This window comes from Aquarana catesbeiana, linkage group LG02, assembly GCF_042186555.1.
Source record: "Aquarana catesbeiana isolate 2022-GZ linkage group LG02, ASM4218655v1, whole genome shotgun sequence".
Taxonomy (NCBI): domain Eukaryota; kingdom Metazoa; phylum Chordata; class Amphibia; order Anura; family Ranidae; genus Aquarana; species Aquarana catesbeiana.
Genome location: NC_133325.1, coordinates 313,942,485 through 313,967,136, shown reverse-complemented (window position 1 = coordinate 313,967,136; position 24,652 = coordinate 313,942,485). Strand labels below are relative to the sequence as shown.

Below are 24,652 nucleotides of genomic sequence, written 5' to 3'. Positions count from 1 at the left end.
GAGGGGTGGGTTATGTCTGGGTAAAGGAGCAAAAGATATAGGTGCTTTTATGTAAACTTTTTTTTTTTTTTTTAAGGATAGAGTAGGGAAGGGGTAGAACCTCTGGCAGGCTTTTATTGATGGGTCCCTGTTGAGAAGATTCACCCTCTTTTTATTGCCTGCACATAAGAGCACAGCAGCTAGTACTTATTTAACCACTTGCCGACCAGCCGCCGCAGTTATAATGCACCAAGCTGGCTCGGCTGCGTGAATTGCCATAGCTGTATGTCAGGCTCGTTCGCGGCTTTCTGTGGGCACGCGCGCGCCAATTGGCCAGCGGGAGAGCCAATCAGCGGGTCCGGCAGATTCGATGTCTGCCCTCTGTCCCCGATTGTTCCCCGCAGAGACAGAATGGGGATCTGTTGAAGTAAACAAGGCATATCTCCGTTCTGACAGGGGATCACACAAGGATCTTGTCTTTCTGCTATCCCAGGCAGCCCATCCCCCATACAGTTAGTAAAGGTAAATCTAAAGGAAATCGAGCAACAAAAGTTGTATAGTGTGTATCCAGCTTTAACCACGTCGCGCCCATGGTATGTCATATGACGTCCTGGACTTTCAGTGGGGAGATCTGAATGATGCCTGCAGCTACACGCATCATTCAGATATCGTTCTCTTCAGCCATTGATTCTGTGCACCATAAGAACAATCATAGCGGCAGTTCAGCCGCTTGATCGTTCTTACAGGCGGTGGGAGGGGCCCCCTCCCTCCGCTGCTTCTCCGACCTCCCCTGTGCGATCGGTAACCCGAAGAAGGAATCCAACAGCGCCGGAAGAGAGTCCTAGAGAAATCCGAGGGACAGATGGTCCCCATCAATCTCAATGACTCTCAGAGGTCTGGGCGCAACGTTATGTTGTCCGTGCCAGCAGAAGTAAACCATGGCGGGGACTCGGCAGGAGAGCCTGAGAACGTAAAATATTATTTATTTTTTTATCTCAGCCTTTCCTGCTTAGAGGAGAGATGTGGGGTCTTATAGACCCCACATCTCTCCATAAAGAAGATCTGTCGCACACTATTCCTATTACAAGGGATGTTTACATTCCTTGTAATAGGAATAGAAGTGATCAAAACTTTTTTATTGAAAGGAAAGTGTAAAAAAAAAAAAAAAATGAAACAATAATAAAAAAAAAAAAAAATTAAAGCACCCCCGTCCCTGGGTGCTCGCATGCAGAAGAGAATGCATACGTACGTTGCGCCTGCATATGTAAACGATGTTCAAATCACACTTGTGAGGTATCACCATGCGTTAAAGCGAGAGCAATAATTCTAGCCAATGACCTCCTCTGTAACTCTAAACCAGTAATCTGTAAAAAGTTTTAAAGTGCCGCCTACGGAGATTTTCAAGTACCAAAGTTTGGCGCCATTCCATGAACGTGCGTAATTTTAAAGCGTGACATGTTAGGTATCAATTTACTTAGTGTAACTTCATCTTTCCCATTATACAAAAAAAATTGGCTACCTTTACTGGTGTTTTTGTGTTTTTTGTTTTTTTTTAATTCATGAAACAGTTTTTTCTTAAAAATAAAATAAAACACGCTTAAAAAAAGCGCTGTGCAAAGACCGTGTGACATAAAAAGTTGCAATGACGGCCATTTTTTTCCCTAGGGTTTTTGCTATAAAACATATATATAATGTTTGGGGGTTCTAAATTATTTTCTCTCTCATGAAAAAAAAATATGATTTTTACATGTAGGAGCAAAGTGTCAGAATTGGCTTTCTTTCATACACAAATTGAAAGGCATTTTTTTGCTGTAGATGCCAATGAATTTAACACTCAACTGTGTAATGTTGCCACAGGTATTCAGGGTGTAACATTCAACATATCATATGTTAATAATGCAGCAGCTTTGCAACCCCCCGCCTTCCCTCACATCCCCCACTGTGACAGTGAGCGGGGGGGATCCTCTCCCTGCACCTGCTGTGACAATTTTTTAAAACCGTGTGGCTATGCAGGGCTCCGCTCACACAGCCACGTCATTCATTCACAACTATCTGAGAATGAAGTCCCGCCTTCCACTGTGACAGAAAACTTGTAGTTCCCAATGAATTGCAAGGGCGCTGGTGAGTGCACTCGCAGTTCATTGATTCTTCCTACTCTTCTGCAACTGTCTGCCCTTATGGAAGGTATGGGCAGACAGCTGTACTGAGTGTCTGCAGAAGCCTGACATTGCACCCGTAGTTTGCCAATTGAGGGTGCAATTCTCTGTAGACTCCTAAAAAGAAAAATAATAAATGCACTTTTTTTTTTTTCCTGCAACCTGTGAATGTATCCTTTAACACTTTGGTGCCGAGCGCACGCAAATATGCGGACTGTTGGTGGCCGGGCCTTGGCACAGCACTGTAGGTGCTATTGCATATTTATGTGCAATAGCGCCTACAGTGCTGTGCCGAGAGCGTGCTTCCAGCAGTGATCGGCGGCTCATGGAAAGCTCCCGATCGGTACTTGCAGTCTGGAGTTTTCCGATCATGTGACCGTCCATGACAGCCAATCACAGCGGTCACATGGTCACAAGCCCTGCCCTGCCCCGCCCCACCCCACCTCCCGGAACTCCAATCCCTTTAAATAGGCGGCGGGAGCTGACGCCAAGAGGTTGAACTCACTGTGTGCCACTTCAGTCTCAGAACTACCTATGTTTTTATTGTGATCTCTACCCCCGATGGGGATAATCACCCCTATATTTGTCCTGGTGACTATGATAACTGAGACAGAAAGTGAGGATAAATCCAAAATTTCAGTGTTGTCAACAGAGTAATCAGTAAAGGTCAATTGTCTGGCCACTGAGGCTGTTTTTAAGGACACTTCCTGTTAAGGGGTAACGGTGCTCTGTCCATTTCCCAGTTGCTCTCCTGTGTTGTCACCCTGTCACATGCACTTTCAGCTCAGTGATTTTAAGCAGCCACAACGATTGTCACCGTCAGGAAGCTTTATAGAGAAATGAAATGCAGCTGCTGCCATAGCACATGTATGTAGACAGGAAGTGTCTACAATGAAGATGGAGATGAGCAGCACTAAAATTAAAAAAATTATTAAATATATGTGAAAACAGTATTGTATAAAGGAGAAAACATGCCAGTTTTTACTTTTGCGCCATACTTTCACAAGCTATATGCCATCTAGTTATGGTTAAGCTCTACCTTTAAAACTTTAATGGTATACTCTTTTTAAAGTGGGGTGTGTAATGTTACATAACTGCAGCAAATCTATCCCTTTTAGACTCCTGTGTTCTTCCCAGACTAAACTGTCAGTTGGGAGCCTGTTTGGGAGGATCACACGAGAGCTGCTGGTCTGGTAACCAGTGTTGGAAGGTAGAAGGAATATATCATCGAGAATGGAAGCTACTGTGGAAAACTGGGAGTGTTTAGTGGCTGACCAGCTCACATGGTGAAAATTTACAGAATAATTATTTTTATATCAATACATTTTTATTTGATTATAGAGATAGATAAGAATACACAAACAAGGTGTGAAACAAACAACAAAATACAATACAGTGCGGTACAAGTCACATGGGTAGAAACAAATATAATACCATGGGTAAATACAGTGACGTTAATGGCTGGACATGCGTAAGGGGATTCCCCTCCTGCTCATCCATATACTCCATGCCTTACAAATAATGGCCTCATGGCGTTCATCGGCAAAAATGCGTTCAAAAGTATAGTTATGGTCTACCATTTTTTCCACATCTGAGAGGTTATGAGCTAATGGAGATTTCCAATTTTGGAGTGTCATTGAGTGGGCTGCTAGCAGTATGTGAGATATGACTGATCTATGCGAAGAATGGAAAAGATTTATTCCTATGTGTAGGAGGGCGAGGGCAGGTTTGGGTTTAGCCAAGATTCCCGTGCATGTGGGGATTATTTGAAATATTTGATTCCAGACGTTAGTGAGGTTGGGACATTCCCCTAAGGAGTGTAATAGGTTTCCTATCCGGCCACAGTTGCGCCAGAAGAGTGGAGAAATGGTGGATGAGAATTTTGCCATCCTGTAAGGGCTGTAATGCCACCTGTTGGTAATTTTCAAAGTCATCTCCACATGGCTGGTGCAATGGGTAGCTTGGGAAATTGACCTAAATGCCAGAATAAGGATTTTAAAGATATACACTGGTACTGATCTTTACACAAGTGTGTTTTGGTGATTTATGTATATGTGTGATTATTTTGCGTAGAATTAACATGGGTACAGGTGCTTTTTTTCTATTTATTTCTTTATTACAGGTATTTATACAGTGCCTTGAAAAATTATTCATACTCCTTGAAATCTTCCACATTTTGTCATGTTCCAACCAAGAATGTAAATGTATTTTATGTAATAGACCAACACAATGTGGCACATAATTATGAAGTGGTAGGAAAATGATAAATGGTTTTAAAATGTTTTTACAAATATGTGAAAAGTGTGGCGTGCATTTGTATTCAGCCCCCCTAAGTCAATACTTTGTAGAACTACCCATCACTGCGATTACAGCTGCAAGTCTTTTTGGGTATGTATCTAATAGCTTTGCACATCTAGAGAGTGACATTTTTGCCCATTCATCTTTGCAAAATAGCTCAAGCTCTGTCAGATTGGATGGAAAGCATCTGTGGATAGCAATTTTCAAGTCTTGTCACAGATTCCCAATTGGATTTAGGTCTGGACTTTGACTGGGCATTCAGCTTTCCTGTCCCTGCTGAAGAAAAGCATCCCCACAACATGATGCTGCCACCACCATGTTTCACGGTGGGGATAGTATGTTCAGGGTGATGTGCCGTGTCAGTGTTCTGCCACACACAGAGTTTTGCTTTTAGGCCAAATAGTTCAATTTTGGTCTCATCTGACCAGAGCACCTTCTTCCACATGTTTGCTGTGTCCCCCACATGGCTTCTTGCAAACTGCAAACAGGACTTCTTATGACTTTCTTTCAACAATGGCTTCTTGCCACTCTTCCATAAAGGCCAGATTTGTGGAGTACACAACTAATAGTTGTCCTGTGGACAGATTCTCCCACCTGAGCTGTGGCTCTCTGCATCTCCTCCAGAGTTACCATGGACCTCTTGGCTGCTCTTCTTGCCCAACTTGTCAGTTTAGGTGGATGGCCATGTCTTGGTAGGTTTGCAGTTGTGCCATATTCTTTACATTTTCGGATGATGGATTGAACAATGCTCGCGAGACGTTCAAAGCTTGGGATATTATTTTATAACTTAACCCTGCTTTAAACTTCTCCCTGACCTTCCTGGTGTGTTCCTTGGCCTTCGTGATGCTGTTTGTTCACTAAGCTTCTCTAACAAACCCCAGAGGGCTTCACAGAACAGCTGTATTTATACTGAGATTAAATCACACACAGGTGGACTCTGTTTACTAATTAGGTGACTTCTGGAGGCAATTGGTTCCACTAGATTTTAGTTAGGGATAGCAGAGTAAAGGGGGGTTGAATACAAAATGCACGTCACACTTTTCACATATTTATTTGTAAACAAATTTTGAAAAACATTTATCATTTCCCTTCCACTTCACAATTCTGTGTGAATTTGTGTTGGTCTATCACATAAAATCTCAATAAAGTACATTTACATTTTTGGTTGTAACATGACAAAATGTGTAAAATTTCAAGGGGTATGAATACTTTTTCAAGGCACTGTATATCACTGTCAATTTACGGAGTGCTTTACATATATTGTACATTCATAGCAGTCCCCTCAAGAAGCATACTATCTAGAATGCATACCTACAAGTGTTTGTTTCTTTTAAACTGAACAAATAAAAAACAAAACACCCTTTATTGGAAAGAACACTGCCTGTAGGGTCCACATGGATCTTGCAGTTATACACAGGCAGAAGAGTATATGTTAAAACAATAGGGTGTTCATGGCTATTCTTACATAGTACAGCAGGGCTGAGTCAGTAATAAAAAAAAAAATATATAAATGCTATTTCCAGGAATCAAAAAGTGTATGCTGTAGTTGTAAACTTGTCCTGAGAGAATTACAGCAGCTACTATTGCTGCTCCCCTTCTGAAGCCTTGCTGTCTGTGGATTTAAAGTCAAACTCCAGGTAGATATAAAAGACAGCTCTGTAATTATTAATAAATTATTGAATGTATTTTTGACATGCAAGCAGTGCAAGTACCGTATATACTCGAGTATAAGTCGACCCGAGTATAAGTCGAGTCCCTAATTTACCACAAAAAAATGGGAAAAACGTATTGACCCGAGTATAAGACGAGGGTGAGAAATGAAGCAGCTACTGTAAGTGGAAAAAGAGGGTCACCAATGCCCATCTGCAGCTGTATACCTCCCTGTGTCCTGTGTATATGTGCATGTGTCATGTGTCCTGTGTATATGTGCATGTATCATGTGTCTTGTGTCCTGTGCATGTGTCCCTGTGTATGTGTCCTGTGTATGTGTGCAACCTACCTGTGTCCTGTGCATGCCTCCGTGTGCCGCTCTGCATCCACCGATCAGCGTGTGCTATTACTATTCGGCGGCCATTCACTGTTCAAAAGCCGCGCCTCCTCCTCATCCATGATAGGCAGAAAACTCCATTTCCCAGCAGTCAGCGGTCAGCCTATCACGGACATTCTCTCATCCTCATACCAGGGACGAGGATGAGAGAATGTCCCTGATAGGCTGCTGGGAAATGGAGTTTTCTGCCTATCACAGACGAGGAGGAGGCGCGGCTTTTGAACAGTAAGAGGCTGCCGAATGGTATGTAGCACACGCTGGCCGCCGTCTGCCTGCATGACACACTGATCATGTGGACAGATGGCGGTGACTCGAGAATAAGTCGAGGGGAGCACTTTTAGCCCAAAAAAAAGGGCTGAAAATCTCGACTTATACTCGAGTATATAAGGTACCTGAAATTGATTGCAATCAATCTATTGCCCCTTTTGTGCTTTATTATTACCAGTACGGTGACCAGTTTACAGGCTGGCCTCTGGAATCAGGGCTTTATCCTCTTGTATATCATTGATGATAATGTACTGCGTTTTATGGGGGTACTGTTAAATTCGTCATTATGCCCTGTACACACGGACAGATTTTCTGACAGGAAATGTTGGATGTGAGCTTGTTGTCGTAAAGTCCGACCGTGTGTATGCTCCATTGATCATTTGATGTCGGACTTTCCACCAACAAATGTTTCTTGGCAGGTTCTCAAGTTTTCCGCCAACAAAACTTTGTTGTCCGATCGTGTGTACACAAGTCCGTCGCACAAAAGTTCACGCATGCTTGGAATCAAGCAGAAGGAGCCGCACTGGCTATTGAACTTCCTTTTTCTCGGCTCGTTGTAAGTCACCGCGTTCCCACGTTTGGAATTGTTGGCCAACATTTGTGTGACCGTGTGTATGCAAAACAAGTTTGAGCCAACATCCTTCGAACAAAAATCCACGATTAGGTCCTAGCACTAGTGTCCCCATTGGAAGATTTCCCCTTTATTACTTATATAAGTATGTAAAATAGAGAGGATGAATCTCCGGGGACACAGACAGCAATAAATACTGACAGGGGTTCTAATCCATCTCCGCTCTATCCAAAACTGGGGGAAAAAAAAAAAATGTTTTGCCTAGTCATACTTAAAGCGGAGCTCCGCCGAAATTTTTTTTTTAAAAGTCAGCAGCTACAAATACTGCAGCTACTGACTTTTAAAACATGGACACTTACCTGTCCAGGGCGCCCGCAATGTCGGCACCTTAGGCCGAACCGTCTCTCGGTCCTTGGGTGCTGCCGCCTCCATCTTCGGTAAGGGAATCAGGAAGTGAAGGCTTGCGGGTTCACTCCCCGGTTCCATACTGCACGTGCGCGAGTCGCGCAGCGCAATACGGATGGTCCCTGCTGTCTCTGGGACCTGTGTGTTTTCCAGCAGACAGCGGGGGGGCGGGGCAGGAAGTGGCGTAAATAACCGCAGATTCTGCTGCTATCTATGCCGGAAGTGGGTACAGATACCTGTAATATACAGGTATCTGCACCCCCCTCCCCCCTGAAAGGTGTCAACTGTGACACTGGAGGGGGGGAGGAATGCGATGAGTGGAAATTCCACTTTTGGGTGGAACTCCACTTTAAAGTTAACCATTGATAACATTAACCTTCCCTCTTTATTTTACCCATTTCCTTTGCAAGAAAATAGTTTGTGTGTGTGTATGTATGGGTGTGTGTGTGTGTATATGTATATGTATATATGTATATGTGTATATATATATATATATATATATATATATATATATATATATATATATATATATATATATATATATATATATATATATATATATAATATTTTTTTTGTTAATATGAAAATCTATAAAATAAACCTTTATTACATTGTACACCCATGATCCTCACAGAGTGTTACATTTTTTTTTTCTTAGAGAAAACACAGCAGTGGGTATTTACTTTTAGATCTTTGCTGTCTGAATGGAACCTATGGAGTCGTCTGAAAGGGAAGGGGACCAGTCACTGCTCACTTTCATTCAGTTATTGAATGTACATTTTTAGCTGGGCTCTCTATTATTATTTTTCTTTCAGCAAAGCAGGCTTGCATTGCCTGGAGAAATAGATTGTCATGAGACTAGAGTTCCCTCTGCTTCTTTTTAATGTATTTGCTTAAGTAAAACTGACCTCTAATCAGAAAAGTTCTCTGTGAAAATAAGTAAATACTATTTCATGTCAATATACAAGTTGCATTTAATTAAATGTAGTGTCCAAATACTCATGCCCAATACAATTGCCCTTTGTTCCAATATTTCTGGTAGTGTGGATACATAGGAGCATATTGCCAGGGGCTGTCTGTACTAGGATTGCTTGTGACCTTAAGAATTAAATGCACACATGTGACCTCTTCACAGGGTAGAGGTGGAGAGTGAGGTCATCGCCATTAGGTAATTTATTGATTTCTGCCACCCTGCCTTGTCCCATCTTATACAGTCAATAACCAGAAAGCACAATTAGATTTGAACATAAGCCAAACAGTCAACAAGACACAGTTTTTAAGTAATTACAATTCCTTTTTACAATAATACTTTAAGTTTAATTTTGTTATTTCTGTGTACCATCACACCCAGTACAAGAGTTTATAGATTATAAGGTCATAGCCAAGCCTTTCATTTGAAGAATATCAATTTAATTATTTTTCCTTGTGGCATTTTAGAAAAAAAGCAGCTGGAAAAATAATTCTGTGATAACTTGTAAGAAAAGTTGCATTTAATATTTGACTACAGTCTGCATATACTGTATAGAACTAAATGTAGTTTAGTTCCACAATTGCCTTTGCAAGTACAGAGAGCTCCCCAAAGCTAGGGGAAAGACCCTCTGAGAAAGTTGTCTCCAGAACCTGTTTTCAAATGGAAGATTTCTCTTTATTCTTCTAGAGCACTGGTCTCCAAACTGAGGCCTTTTGCTTGCTTTTATCCGGCCCTTGGGGCACTATTCCTCCCACAGATACAATGATACAAGGCACTATTCCTCCCACTGACGCCAATGATTGTACATAAATCCTGTCACTGATACCAACAATAGGGCACTATTACTTTTACTGACACCAATGATGAGGCACTATGCCTCCCACTAATACCAATGATTGGGCACTTTTCCTCCCACTAATATTAATGATGGGGCACTCTTCCTCCCACTGACACCAATGGTAGGGCACTCTTGCTCCCACGGATACCAATGGTGGGGCATTTTCTACTTCCACTGGCCTCAGTCCGACTCCCATAAAGCCTGAAGGACAGTAGGCTGGCCCTTTGTTTAGAAAGTTTAGAGGCAAATTTCAAAACGTTGTAATTCCCATCACTTTCTTTGCTGGTGGCAATGATCACTAGTGAAGATGAATCTCCCCAGCATGGGCAGTGACAGACTTCTTATTTGCAACTATTTTAAGTGGGGGCATGATTAAATACAAAGTAATCCTGTCTCGCATATAGTCTCATGCCTCCTTCTATACAGGCCAAATTGCCTGTTAAGTAATGTGGTTAAATCAGAATTTATTATGTGTTCCCCCAAAGGAGCTGCATACTGGTGAAATCTTGTGATGGGTTCTTGGAGGTATCTCACAGTAATGGTATTTTATGCAGAAGGCGCTAAATAGGCTATACCCTGTATAAACCTGCACCTTCAGAGGCCAATACCTTAAAGTGGATGTAAACCTGATTCATGAAATTTGAGCTGGGCAGATATATCTGCAGTGTTTTCTTATCTCTCTTCAAAGCACTATGTCCTGTGGCTGTCTCCTGCTCTGTTCTTCTGTTATTAGCCTGATAACTTCTGAAAACTGCCTCTCAAGCCACCCCAGTGTGAAAGCCTGAATGCTTTTACACTGGGGCGGTGCGCTCGCAGGATGGGAAAAAAAGTCCTGCAAGTAGCATCTTTGGGACGGTGCGGGAGTGGTGTATACACCGCTCCTAAACTGCCATTGAAATCAATTGGCAGCGCTGCCCAAGCACCATCTTTGGGGTGGTGTGGGAGCGCTGTATACATGGGTGCTTTTAACCCCTTTTTAACCTTCTTGGGGGTTAAAAGCTCGCCACTATAACAGCCGTAAAGTGTGCAAGTAGCTTGAATAGAATATTTTACTTGTCTTTTGGGTATAGGCTAATAGAAACACAAAGACAAGGAAGCTGGCTAAAGTGGTGCCCACAAAATATTTTAGTCTGCAGTTAATGCATTTTTTATAGTCTTTGACAATCTTCCCATCCCAGCCATTCTTGTATCCGCTGAAAGTTATTAAAAATTAATGGACACATATATTTAGCTGTTTGGATTGTAAGTTATTTAAAGGAGTTCTATAGTGACAGCATACACTTTCATTTAATAACCTCAGCATTATAATAAAAATACAAACAGGTATTTTGGCAATCCAATATAAACTTACTTGAAAAATCCCCTTTGATGTTGAGTGCTGCCTGTCTGCTGGCCATATCTTTCTACAACTATCTGGATTCCCTGCATGCTTTGCAGCTGCTCCTCTGCTCACTCACTTGGTTTACTTTCAATTTTTAAGGACTACATATCCCATGGTACCGTGCTGCCTGCAAGCAGTGATTTCTGTTCTGACTCTGCCTCCTGAACTTCTCCTCTGTCCTCCTCCTCCTCCTGTGAAATGTGTGACTCAGCAGTGCCTACTCACAAGGCATAGTGAATGTGTTACAGATTTTAAAGTGGTTGTAAACCCCATTCATTAAATTTGACCTGGGCACATATATCTACAGTTTTACGTATCTCTCTCCAAAGCTCTACATGCCCTGTCTTTCTGCTGCTCCATTCCTCTGTTAGCAGAGTCACTTCTGACAAGTTCTCTGACACACAAGATAACAGCAGCTGAAAATTTGTGTTGGGAAGTGAGCTTAGAGGTAGATAAGCAGAGAGCTTGTCTATTCACAGTACAGCTCTGCAAGTTCCTTTTATTTATCTGCCTATGTGGATTGGGGGAGGGGTGTCCCTTTCCTCCAATCAGCTCTCGGAGTGTAAGCCCAGACTACACACCCACTGCTGAATGAGGAAACAAGATTTCTAACAGGACCTGCACTTTCCAAAGAGTGTAGAAAGGGAAAGACATGTAAACAGATATACATGTAAAACTTATGTAGGGAAATTTGTTTCATCTCTGTGTATCATCTGAGGCTGTTAACTTCACTGGGTATATGTGAGGGTTTACACCCACTTTAAGGAAGTAAATGTGTGGGATTTTTCACAAAGTAAGTTTACAAACTTCAATATCTTTCAAATTATTAGAAGTAGGCTAGAAATAATTGATATACAATGCGGAAACCTAATATATAATTTTACATTTTGACCATAGATACACTTGTGTAACTGTTTTAGTAATTTGTGCCCGAACCGAACTCAATAGCAGGGGCTGGAAACTAATAATTTTATAATGTGATTATTTCGCTAGAGATTCTTACTTCTATTATTATTATTGTAGACCTTGTAAAATCAGTCCGTATAGAACTCAAAGCCATTGGCCCTGGGTTATGAAACTTTGAAATATTTCATCACATCATAATTGGAAACATGAAAATATAATTCTTGAACATCAGAAGACTCCACTTTGACCCTTCTTACGTAGACAAACTACTGAAGATCACCATTAAGATGTTATAGACAGGTGTTTTTTATTCTGCATATTATTCAGTAAGGGGGAGGGGGTCATATTTAAATGCAGACCCTGTAGTTTAAACTCCCGATCTAAACCACAAAACCAGAGTGGAATATATTGGAGATTACCAACCCTCAAATATGGGGGCTTTTTTCTATTTTCACCTGATGATGCTTCAAATAACACACTTTTGGTCCCTTTGTGGCTACACAATTTCTCCTTGCTATCTATGGAAGGAGCCATGATTGTCAAACAGGCTTGACTTCAAACATGTCTGCCTTTGACCATCTCAATTATATGATGGGACTAATAGTTTGCCAAAGAGAGATAATGCTGTTACTGTTTTTTCACCTCACAGAATGTGACAAGGACGTTGCTTTTTTAATTTTTTTTTCTTCAAGATCAAAAGGTATTTTCTGTATTTGCAAAATGTTTTCTTACCAAAAAAAAAAAAAAAAAAGGAAAACTAAGGTCTGGTAAGCTGCAACATTTTTCTTCTTGGGTTTAGTAATGCTTTTCGTGCTTGATTTCATTCTTCAGCTGATACTTCACATAACGCACACCTAATGTAAATTTAAGAGTGGATCTCCCTTGCTCTTGCTTCTGGCTACTCGACAATCCTAATGCCTATATATCCTGAAAGGCTTGCCTATAAGTGGCATGGACTCCCTCTGTTCCCTCTGTGAATCTGTGTGAGGCATAGGTACTGACTGGCTGCTGCTGCCTGAGTTCATAGCTTGGCACAGTTCGATTGTGAAGCTTTTTTAACACTTTTTTTTTTCTATATTTTAATGTACTTGGCTTTTCTTGTTTTGTTTTTTTAAACTGGTGGTTTTTAGATCACATAGGTCCTTAAGGGTCATTATGGGCATTTTTCTGTACACAAAATTATGTAACAAATGAGTCCATAAAATAATCACTAGGGCAATTTTTGCCTGTGTCTTCCGTCTTGCTGCAGTGCACTATTATGGAAATCACATTATGCTCTATGGTACCCTTTTACATCAATTCAAAGTGGTGCATTTTTGAAAAGGTGCAGGTGCTTCTTTTGGTGCAGCACAATGCATTTTTGGTCCCATAGACTTCAATGGAAGCACGTGAAATCTGCATGTATATGCATCTTTGGCAGGGTTTTGTGTTTAACCACCAGTCTCTGCCACATGAGGTATGAGAATGCATCAAAAACTTAATGAAAACCACCTGGTTATGCAGCAGCACTAATGTAAACCTAGGCTTATATCTGACAAATTAAACAATCTAATGATCAAATACACAGCATCAAACATTTCAGTTTCTTTATATAAGAATGTTATTATTTAAAGGCTAAGTTTACCTTTTTATAAAAAAAATAATAAATACAATTTTTTTGCAGAAAAAAAGTGCATTATTTTTTCCTGCAATAGCCTGGAAAGCATTGTACTCATAATTAGTGGATCAGGGGTGCAATGTCAGACTTCTGCAGGCAAGCTGTGCAGGTTTCAGCCTGTACCTTCGATACGGGTGACTGTTTGCAAGCTGCAGGACTTGTGAATGAACTACAAGTGTGCTCATCTGCGCCCTCACAGTTCATTGAAAACTACAAGCTGTCAGCTACAATGGATGTAGGTACTTGTAGTTCTCTCATTCACAGATTGCTGTGAATGGATGCCTCGCTGTTTTTAAATTGTGACAGCGTGTGCTGGGAGAAGACCTCCTGCCTGCTGCCACAGGATGGGGGAGATCAGTTTAACAGGTGGCAGGAGCTGGAACATGTTACATGTTCCACCCATATTTAGGATGTAATATATTGCAAAAGGTGAACTTATCCTTTAACAGTTAGGTAAGTGCGTAAAAACTGAAGAAATCACCATACACATTATTTGATACAGTGGGTTGATTTACTAAAGGCAAACAGACTGTTCACTTTGCAAAGGAATTTTTGGTGAATGAGATGAAGCTTTGCTGACTTCCATCGTCCAATTATGTGCTAGCAAAAATGCAGTTTTTTTTAAAATTCTTCTTCCACATAATTGTATCTTCTTTGCAAAGTGAAATTTGACCATTCACTAGTCCATGCGGATAATTCCCTTGCAAAATACTACTTTCTTTGCAAAGTGACCACCTATTTGCCTTTAGTAAATCAACCCCACTGCTTCATTTGTGTTTGATGCTTTTATTTTTAATAAATTGGTACAGTTTATTTAAATGGTTTAGCTTTTGTGTATTTATTGCTTAGGGGAAAAAAAATTGGAGTATACAGGAATAGCATACACAAATAATGGAGAACATACAATTCCATGCGCAATATAACTACAAAGCAAGTCCATCTCTTATCTAGAAACAAAAGTTGCAGATATATACAGATGGCCTTGAGTTTAACAAAGTAAAGTTTAGAAAGTTGCTGCATACTGTGAGCTGTCCCACTTATATTTGATATAACTTTGGGTATTCGGAAAGAAAAAAGTTTTTCTGGTATAGTAAAATCTGTGTTTGAATTTCCAAGCTATGAATGATGCAGATTAGATCAGGGGTCTCCAAATGTTCTAAACAAAGGGTCAGTTTATTGTTCTTCAAACTTTAGGAGGGCCAGAGTGTGGCCAGCGGAAGCAGAAATTTTCCTAGTATCAGTGAAAGTAAACATCTCCACATTTGGTACTTGGTGATAGTGCCCCATTGTTGGTGTAATAGAGAGGAACTGTGCCCCATCGTTGGTGTCAGATGGCAGTACAGTGTATTGTATCACTAGAAGAAATAGTGCACCTAGGGCCAGATAAAAGCAAGCAAAAGGCCCTCTGTGGCCCTCGGGCAGCAGTTTGGAGACCACTGGATTCGATTATTCTTTCACAGAATTCTTCTCTAAAGAAATTAAATTACTTTCATTAGTTATAAAGTGTTCAGTTCTTTGTCACACATTTGAAATGAAAAGCATCATTCTGCTGATATTCGGAAGAGCATTTTATGCTGACGGTATTGTGACTTTTTTCAACAGCAAATCTAAGGCAGCAAAGTCATATTGATGGACAGGATAATTATGTGTCCAGTATAATTAAGAACTGATCTATATTGCCCCTGTCAGGGTGGAGTAATTGATTGCATGACACAAAGTAAAGCACCAATTTACTGCAGAGAACTGTCCATTAGAAGTCACTCATTGGTGCAGAAAGGACATTTCACTGAAGTGCGTCCAGAAAATTAACTCCAGGCAAAAAAAATTCAGCAAAAGCATATGTTGGACTAAAATGTGGCACCCAGACCATATACAGTATATATTCAACTAACATCTAACCTTACTGGTTTCTGTCTTGCTGAGTAGCAGCTGCACAAAATATAGTTATTCTTTGTAAGCCTCAGTCTGCACACTACTCTCTTCTGTCTACAGACAATGTGCCAGTCATGGCTCTCATACAGGGCCTGTCTTTCACATATTGATCTTGGACAGCTTCGTTATTGGCTTTTACATGCTAAGGGCACTAATTGGCCCTTTGAGATATTGATACTAACGGTTCAGTTTATGTCTCTCAGATGTTTTCTCTGATGTCCAGCAGCCTTTAGGTCTAATGTTCAGGGTTGGCCTAATCCTGCAATTTAAAGGGAAGGCGCTATGAGATCTCTGCTGTCAGATGGGATAGCTGGTCTGCCAGCTCGAGCTACCAATTCTAATTCATCTGCTTCCTTTGTGAAAGGTTTTAGACAAAGGGCAGCTTATGTGAGTGTTGGGGAACAGAAGGCCATTGGAGTCCTGTATTTCTTCACAGCATCATTCAAAACAATTGTACAATTATACACAAGCTCTTTGTGCTCCTCCGCTTCTACGTGAAATTTAAAATGACATTACCTTTCAAAAAGTTAATATGTGAAAAGGTTCTACATAATACTTTGACTATATCTGTTTCTTTTTTGATCTTTTGTAGTAAGTGAGTGCTAATGGCTGTACTGTAAAACACATTAAGAATGTCATTGTATGGCCAGCACCATTTGTCAGAAAGGGAGGCATGCTTGACCTATCAACAGTAATCTTGCTGAATAAGAACAAGCGTAAAGATTTCAATGGACATTACAAGTCTGTTGATCCTTCAGAAATGGTCAGACCAACAAAAGTCAGTCTTACATAATGCGAAGATAAATATACACCAATCAGTATGGTCAAAACAACCAACGTTTGGCCAACATTGGTGAAAATATCCCATGACAGGCATCTGTCTAGGCCAGGAGTGTCCAAACTTTTTTTTTCAAAGAGGGCCAAATTCGATGAAGTGAACATGCGTGAGGGCCGACCATTTTGCCTGACATTCTTTGATCCATTAAAATTCGGTCCAAGTGTGTTCGTCTGAGCACTAATACACTTCCCAACAAGAATTCTCTTGCCTTTGTGGCTGTGTGTGAGTAAAGAGATGAGCTTGGGCATGTTATTTGGATATACGGTATTTATCGGCGTATAACATGCGCCTTCACTTTAAGAGGGAAGTTTCAGGAAAAAATCTTAAATTTTAAATAAAGAACTGTGAAGCAAAATAAGGGTCAGTGCCCATCTGCAGACTCACAAGTGCCATGAATGCAGCCCCCCCCCCAATTGCCATGAATGCTGCCCCCCAATTGCCATGAATGCTGCCCCCCCCCCCCAATATTATGATCATATGCTTAATAACTGGCTACTGGAAAAAAATGAAAGACTGGATAGCCGCACTCCAAATATTAACCTTTATTGAAAAGTAAAATCAAGGCACCAAGGGTAAGTACAGACTAGCTGCACTGCTGCTGACATTGTTCACACCAGGCAGGGTGCTTAGTCATGAGCTATGACTAAGCACCATGCCTGGTGTGAAACATGTCAGCAGCAGTGCAGTTAGTCTGTACTTACCTTTGATGCCTTGCTTTTACTTTTCAATAAAGGTGAATATTTGGAGTGCGGCTATCCAGCCTTTCATTTTTTTCCATTATCTCTGTTGCAAACAGAGCCAGCACCCTGTTTAACTGTGGAGATAGCTGACCTCAAGAGAGGTAATCATCTTGGAGCGGTGAACACCTAAATAAACTGCCTACTATTTGGGAATTTTATTGGGATCCATGTGAGGCGTCGGTACAAATCTCATTAAAAAGTGCTGATATACATGGTTTGCTAATATTTGTGTGCCACCATAAATATCAGTAAGCAGCTATAGAAACTGCCCATAAGGCCTCATGCACACTACTGTTTGCCCAGCGCCTCTAAACGCCTTTGCTCCTGGCAGGAAAAAAGCTGCTGGAAATCTTGCCATAAGCTGTTTTTTTGCAATGTGTTTAGGCACGTTTGGGCGTTCATTCATTCCATTGGCCAGAATATTATTTTATTCTGGCCACTGGAAGGAATGACCACTCAAGCACTAAACGCACCTAGGGCTTAGCCCATCTACACAAGTTTGTAGGCATTTAGGTGTATCAAGCATTTTTTCTGCCCATATGCACAGGTAATGTGTGTTTTGTTTGTTTTTTTATTTGGCCCTCGAAACGCTCCTCCTCACCTGTAAATACCTATGTGTACACGTTCGCATAGGCCAACATGGAGGCTGAAAAAAAATGGTCAAATGCCTGTAAAAGCTGCATTTTATTTTTTAATGTCCTGTGTGAATGCGGCCTAAATCCGCTTTAGTGTTTTGGTTAAATATTGTTGTAAACTCCAGAAATGTTGGTAGGTTAACTGTCTTTGCAAATGGGCCCTAATGTCTGCACATGTGTATGCATGTGAGATGAGGACCTTAGCCTAGGTTCAGACTGATGTACAAAGTGCTGTGTAAATTGTTGGCACTATAAAAATACCTGTAATAAATCAATGTATGTAATTTATTGCCAAATCTTGTAATGAGATAAGTCAGTTTTTATTTTAACAAACCATACCCAGCACACACAAGTGGCAGTGCTAAGAGTCAATTGCTCATTTTTATTGCATGTTTATTACTGTTTGACAAGAGTGGTACTTTTTAAGGTTTTAAATTTTATTTTTTTTAGGGAGTATTATGGCACTCTGGTGGGCAGATTTATTATAACAGGATGGAAAGTTTCAATTTAGCTTTGGTCTTTCTTGATCCAGTTTTTAAAAATCATCCCCATAGGTCTGATTTTCTGCTGCTTGTTTTGAGCAATAATTGTTAATTTCTATACATGTCCCAATGCCAGTGTTCTCAGAAGTGCCACACAAAAAATATGCAATGTGGCTTCTGTTTTAATTTTAAAGCAGTTTAGTAGGTCTTTAATATATCTCATATGTCACCTTAGATCTTTGTGTATTTTTTCCTTTGTACCATATTATTACCCAGAAAGGTAAAGCAGTTCATTCGAAATGTATTTTTTTTATTATAAATACCTGTAATAAAAACAGTTTAAAGGCTGCTTTGGCTACTGGGTCTCCCCTAACTTCCCCATATTGACATATGACAAAGAGCATTGACACTTTTAGTGCAATGGAACACATCTGTTTAAATAAAAGGAACCTAGAGTAACCATATTATTGTCTAGTAATTTGTTTACTTTACACTATGCTGGGTAAACTGGTATTAAGGGACTTACAGTATTTATAAAGCATGTGATATTCATCAAACCCATACCCTAGAAGAGTCACCTGAAGTAAAAATTTGAACATCACATTTACTATATGCGTGTGTGTATGTATAGTTAGATTCATCTATCTTAAGTATTTCATTTTTTTACCAGATAATCTTTATAATATAGCAGTAAAATAGCCCTGCAACCAGAACTTTACTTAAAACCGTATCAACAGTAAATTTAGTAACCATTTATTGTAAACCTGTTGTCTCCTGCAAAAGTAATATTTTGAATACAGTGCACAATGAACTATTAAGCACCTTTTTGTGAGTGTCCATAAACCAAGGGCATGCTAATTCTAACTTCTGCTTGTAAAGTCAAGCTTTGGCTCATCACCTCTTGGTACTATTTGTCAGCGCGGATGTCAGGAATGGTCCTGTAATAAGTGGCGGGTCAACTTGTACTTTGTTAGCAGACGCTGGTATTTGCATTGTAGAGCAAATGGCAAATGTATGTGTAGGCAAATACTAGCACCTGCATTTTATTTATTGTAGCGGTTTAATATGTTGTAGGAGACGACAACCAGATGTCATTGATGGGAGACTCTTGACAGGTCCCAGATACCTGTCTTTCTGAAAATCTGATGTAGTATATATATTCAATCATGAAACCAAATTGCTTTTGTTTTGTTTAGATCATTCTCTTGTTCTAGCCTCTTCTCATATCTTACCATATCATATTTTTTTTTTCACAGGAGTATTTTTACCCAAGATATTTAGGTAAGTTCCCTGGTAGTTTGTGATTATTATCTTTTACATTGATGGTATTTTTAAATGTACAGTTAAAATGTAATTCCAGGCAAATAAAACCACCCTCTATTTATTTACTCTTTCCATGTATTCAGAAATCATTATATACAGATTTTAAATAAGAATCTGAGTTTATATTGGCTTCCTATATGACTTGGGCTGAAAGAGGAAGTGCCAGGAGTGTGACTGGTTACGTAGAGATGTCCGTTTCAATTGTATCTCCTGTACAATTTTTTTTTGTTTAGATTTCTTTTGCTGTTCATGTCCCCATTGGAGAGCAGCACCCCTCTATTTGTACTGGTGTCAGTAGTCGCAAAAGAACGTGAGGGGGGAATGTAAGAGTTGAACCTAGATCATGAGGTGAGGATAAATCTTCCTACCTGTTCTAGGGACAACTATCTAATACTCTATACTCTCACATTGGGAGATTTCCTCAAACTTTCTGTTAAATTTATAGGACAGAAGGGGAAGAGAAATTTCCCCAATGGTACACAGAATGCAAAAAAAATGATAGGGGTTTCAAAGCATCTTTACTCTTAAACTAAAAACAAAACACCGAGTTTGCTTCAGAAGGGAGGAATATAGGGATCCATTCATCAGTATGCCATTGCTCTTTTCCAATAAGCAGACTAGAAGCTGGGAAGTGAACAAGCTGCATCAATAGTTTGTAATAAAGAACAGAATGGTCATGAACCTGGATGCCTTAGAAAGCAATGCCATCTCCACATTTAGCTCAGCACATCCATTCACCAGCAAAGCAATTTTGGAAACTCAGAAGATCAAAACACTGTCCTTGCCCTGAACAAGCCTGACATAAAAGGTGATGAAGTACAGTATTGTGCAAACGTTTTAGGCAGGTGTGGAAAAAAATGCTGTACATTAACAATGCTTTCAGAAATGGAAGTTCTAATCGTTTATTTGTATCAATTAACAAAATAGGAAGTAATTGAACAGAAGATCTTCTGTGGCTTTAGACTGCCTCAAATCCTTCTGTCTCTTCAAGTAATGACTTGATGTTATTGAGATCAGGGCTCTGTGGGGGTCAAACCATCACTCACAGGACTCCTTGTTCTTCTTTACACTAAAGATAGTATTTAATAATGGAGTGTTCCAAACAACGGTACCTGTAGACCCTATGTGCTGTCTGCTAGGGGTCTTGGAAGACATAATCCCTGCTGCAGAATACATTTGGGGCCAATCACATGCCTCCCTGATGGTAAAGGATAAGTATTTGCTTGTGTTTCTCAACATTGAGGACACCATTTATCCTGACCAAATTTCCATTTCCATTTGCAAAAATGCAGCCACAAACTTGCAAGGAACCTTCACCATGCTTCACTGTTGCCTGCGGACACTCATTATTGTACCGCTTTCCAGCCCTTTGGCAAACAAACTGCCTCCTGCTACAACCATATAGTTGAAATTTAGACTCCTCAGGCAAGAGCACCTTTTGCCATTCTTCTGCACCCCAGTTCCTATGTTTTCATGCATAGTTGAGTCACTTAGGCTTGTTTCCACATCAGAGGTTTGGCTTTTTGGCTGCAATTCTTCCATGAAGACCACTTCTGGACAGACTTCTCCAGACAGTAGATGGGTGTAAATGGGTCCCACTGGTTTCTGCCAGTTATGTGCTGATGGCACTGCTGGATATCTTCCGATTGTTGAATGGAAGTAAGCATGATGTGTCTTTCATCTGCTGTATTAAGTTTCCTTAGCCCACTACTACGGTTTTCAATGTTGCCTGATCAGTGGTGTCCCTAATGCTGAGAAATACAGGTATCAATCATGCCATACCATCAGGGAGGCATATGATTAACCCCAAATTTATTCTGCAGCAGGACAATGACCCCAAACATACAACCAATGTCATAAAGAACAAGAGATCCTGGAAGTGATGGTTTAACCCCCACAAAGCCCTGCTTACAGCATCATTAAGTCTGTCTGGGATTACATGAAGGGACCGAAGGATTTGCAGCAGCCTACATTCACAAATCTGTGGTTGATTCTCCAAGGTGTTTGGAACAACCTCCAGTCAGGTCCATAAATATTGGGACATCGACACAATTCTAATCTTTTTGGCTCTATACACCACCACAATGGATTTGAAATGAAACGAACAAGATGTGCTTTAACTGCAGACTTTCAGCTTTAATTTGAGGGTATTTACATCCAAATCAGGTGAACGGTGTAGGAATTACAACAGTTTGTATATGTGCCTCCCACTTTTTAAGGGACCAAAAGTAATGGGACAATTATCTGCTTAGCTGTTCCATGGCCAGGTGTGTGTTATTCCCTCAATATCCCATTTACCAGGAGCAGATAAAAGGTCCAGAGTTCATTTCAAGTGTGCTATTTGCATTTGGAATCTGTTGCTGTCGACTCTCAATATGAGATCCAAAGAGCTGTCACTATCAGTGAAGCGAGCCATCATTATGCTGAAAAAACAAAACAATCCCATCAGAGAGATAGCAAAAACATTAGGTGTAGCCAAATCAACTGTTTGGAACATCCTTAAAAAAGAACGCACGGGTGAGCTCAGCAACACCAAAAGACCCGGAAGACCATGGAAAACAACTGTGGTGGATGACCGAAGAATTCTTTCCCTGGTGAAGAAAACACCCTTTACAACAGTTGGCCAGATCAAAAACACTCTCCAGGAAGTAGGTGTATGTGTGTCAAAGTCAACAACCAAGAGAAGACTTCACCAGAGTGAATACAGAGGGCTCACCACAAGATGTAAACCAAAAACAGGAAGGCCAGATTAGAGTTTGCCAAACAACATCTAAAAAAGCCTTCACAGTTCTGGAACAACATCCTATGGACAGATGAGACCAATGTCAACTTGTACCAGAGTGATTGGAAGAGAACAGTATGGAGAAAGGAACTGCTCATGATCCAAAGCATACCACCTCATCAGTGAAGCGTGGTGGTGGTAGTGTCATGGTGTGGACAATCATGTATGGCTGCCAATGGAACTGGTTCTCTTGTATTGATGATGTGACTGCTGACAAAAGCAGCAGGATGAATTCTGAAGTGTTTCGGGCAATATTATCTGCTCTTATTCAGAAAAATTCTTCAGAACTCATTGGACGGTGCTTCACAGTGCAGATGGACAATGACCCAAAGCATGCTGCGAAAGCAACCAAAGGAGTTTTTTAAGGAAAAGAAGTGGAATGTTATACAATGGCCAGGTCATTCACCTGACCTGAATCCGATTGAGCATGCATTTCACTTGCTGAAGACAAAACTGAAGGGATATTGCCCCAAGAACAAGCAGGAACTGAAGACAGTTGCAGTAGAGGCCTGGCAGAGCATCACCAGGGATGAAACCCAGCATCTGGCATTGTCTATGCGTTCCAGACTTTTAGGCTGTAATTTACTGAAAAGGATTTGCAACCAAGTATTAAAAAATGAAAGTTTGATGGATGATTATTAATCTGTCCCATTACTTTTGGTCCCTTTAAAAAGTGGGAGGCACATATACAAGCTGTTGTAATTCCTACACCATTCACCTGATTTGGATGTAAATACCCTCGAATTAAAGCTGAAAGTCTGCAGTTAAAGCACATCTTGTTCGTTTCATTTCAAATTCATTGTGATGGTGTATAGACCCAAAAAGATTAGAATTGTGTCGATGTCCCAATATTTATGGACCTGACTGTACCTTCTGAGTTGCTTCAAAAACTGTGCACGTGTATCTAGAAGAATTTATGCTGGTTTTAAGCCAAAAGGTAGTCACCAAATATTGATTTGATTTAGATTTTTCTTCTGTTCTTACTTTTTTTGTAAATTGATAAAAATAATTAATATATATTTTTGAAAGCATTCTTGCACACCTGCCTAAAGCTTTTGCACAGTACTGAATATCTGCCAACTTCCTGTGGAGAATGACCAGAATGGAGTTCTAGAAAGCACACTCAAAGCATTAGTTACCCTTTACGTCCACAGCAGAAACTTTAGCAAACTATTGTGCTTCTGAGATTAGGTTGCAGCAGAAGATGTATGCAGGGACCTGCATGCTCCTCCGATAGGAAGAAAATATGACCTATTCCTAAATCGGTGAGACATAATGATTCCTAACAAAAAACAGACTCTACAAGTCCATGGATTGGCCCAATAGGACATACTATATTAATGCTAAAAAAATAATTTCCTAAAACATGGCTGTAGTGGAATCAGAACGCGTTATTTGCTCCATATACAGGAGCTATTTACATTTACTAGGAAATGTTATTGCAGCGTGAGTAAAATTGGCAACAATCTTCTAAAACACATGTAAATGGTTTTGGAATCAGCAGAATTCAGCAGAAATGAATCCAAGCATTAGTTTGTGCCCTTCAGGTCCCTTATCTCTGGTATGCAATTCTTCTCTAACACCCTCTGACCCTTAAAAGCTACTTTTTTCCCAAAGATGATTTCTGTATTTCATCTATCAAGGCTTTATTTAGACAGTGTGACAATAGAATGTGTGTTTGTATGCAAAGTGTTATAATCTTATTGGCTGTTTTAGATTATAGTTAAAGAGGAATTGCAGTAATTTGTAAAAAAAATATATATATTTTTTTAAGTCAGTATTAAAATACTGTAGCTGCTGATTTTTAAGAAACGGACATTTACCAGCCCAAGAGTCCAGTGCTGTCTTCACCTGGGCTAGTTCTTAACTGGTCTTCGAATCCTGGGCACCGCCACCTTGGCTGTTGAAGTCGGCTGTGACTTCCTGCTGCTTAACAGCTGGCTCCCCACTGCGCATGTGTGAGACTGTGCTACAAATTCAGATTGGTCCCACAGTCTCCTGGGACATGTGATGTTTCCCAGGAGGTTGTGGGCAGAGGTGGTCAAACTTTCATAATTATTGCCTGGGCGAGAATTGGGGACATGGGAGCAAGTACCTGTAAGAAAAAAAAAAACACTTTCAAATATGTTAGAGGAGGAGGGAAGAGGCAAATTAGTTGTACTTTCACTTTTAAGTGAAGGTCCACTTTAACTGATTGGATCAGTGCAGATTGTAAATATGCAGGTTACTAATCTTTTACATAATCAATACACAAAATATGCCCATATGTGATTTAATCATAAATTTCAATTTTGCAATTTAGTGTGATCATCAAGTATCAATTTTTGCCTAGATCACCATGTTGAAGTAAAAAAAAAAAAAATATGTAACTTTTTATCGAAATGGAATACTTTCCGATTGACATATTTTCTTGTATACCTATTTATTGTTGGACATATTTCTGAC

General features: G+C 40.2%; 1 protein-coding gene across 2 annotated transcripts in view; it reads left to right on the top strand.

Moving 5' to 3' along the window:
• Positions 1-24,652, top strand: part of GAS6 (growth arrest specific 6) — a 126,761-nt gene that overhangs the window by 5,056 nt on the left and 97,053 nt on the right. For both annotated transcript variants that reach the window (XM_073614729.1, XM_073614727.1), the window contains exon 3: positions 19,359-19,383. In XM_073614729.1, coding sequence (XP_073470830.1) covers positions 19,359-19,383 — 25 coding nt within the window. The remainder of the gene's footprint in view (positions 1-19,358; positions 19,384-24,652) is intronic.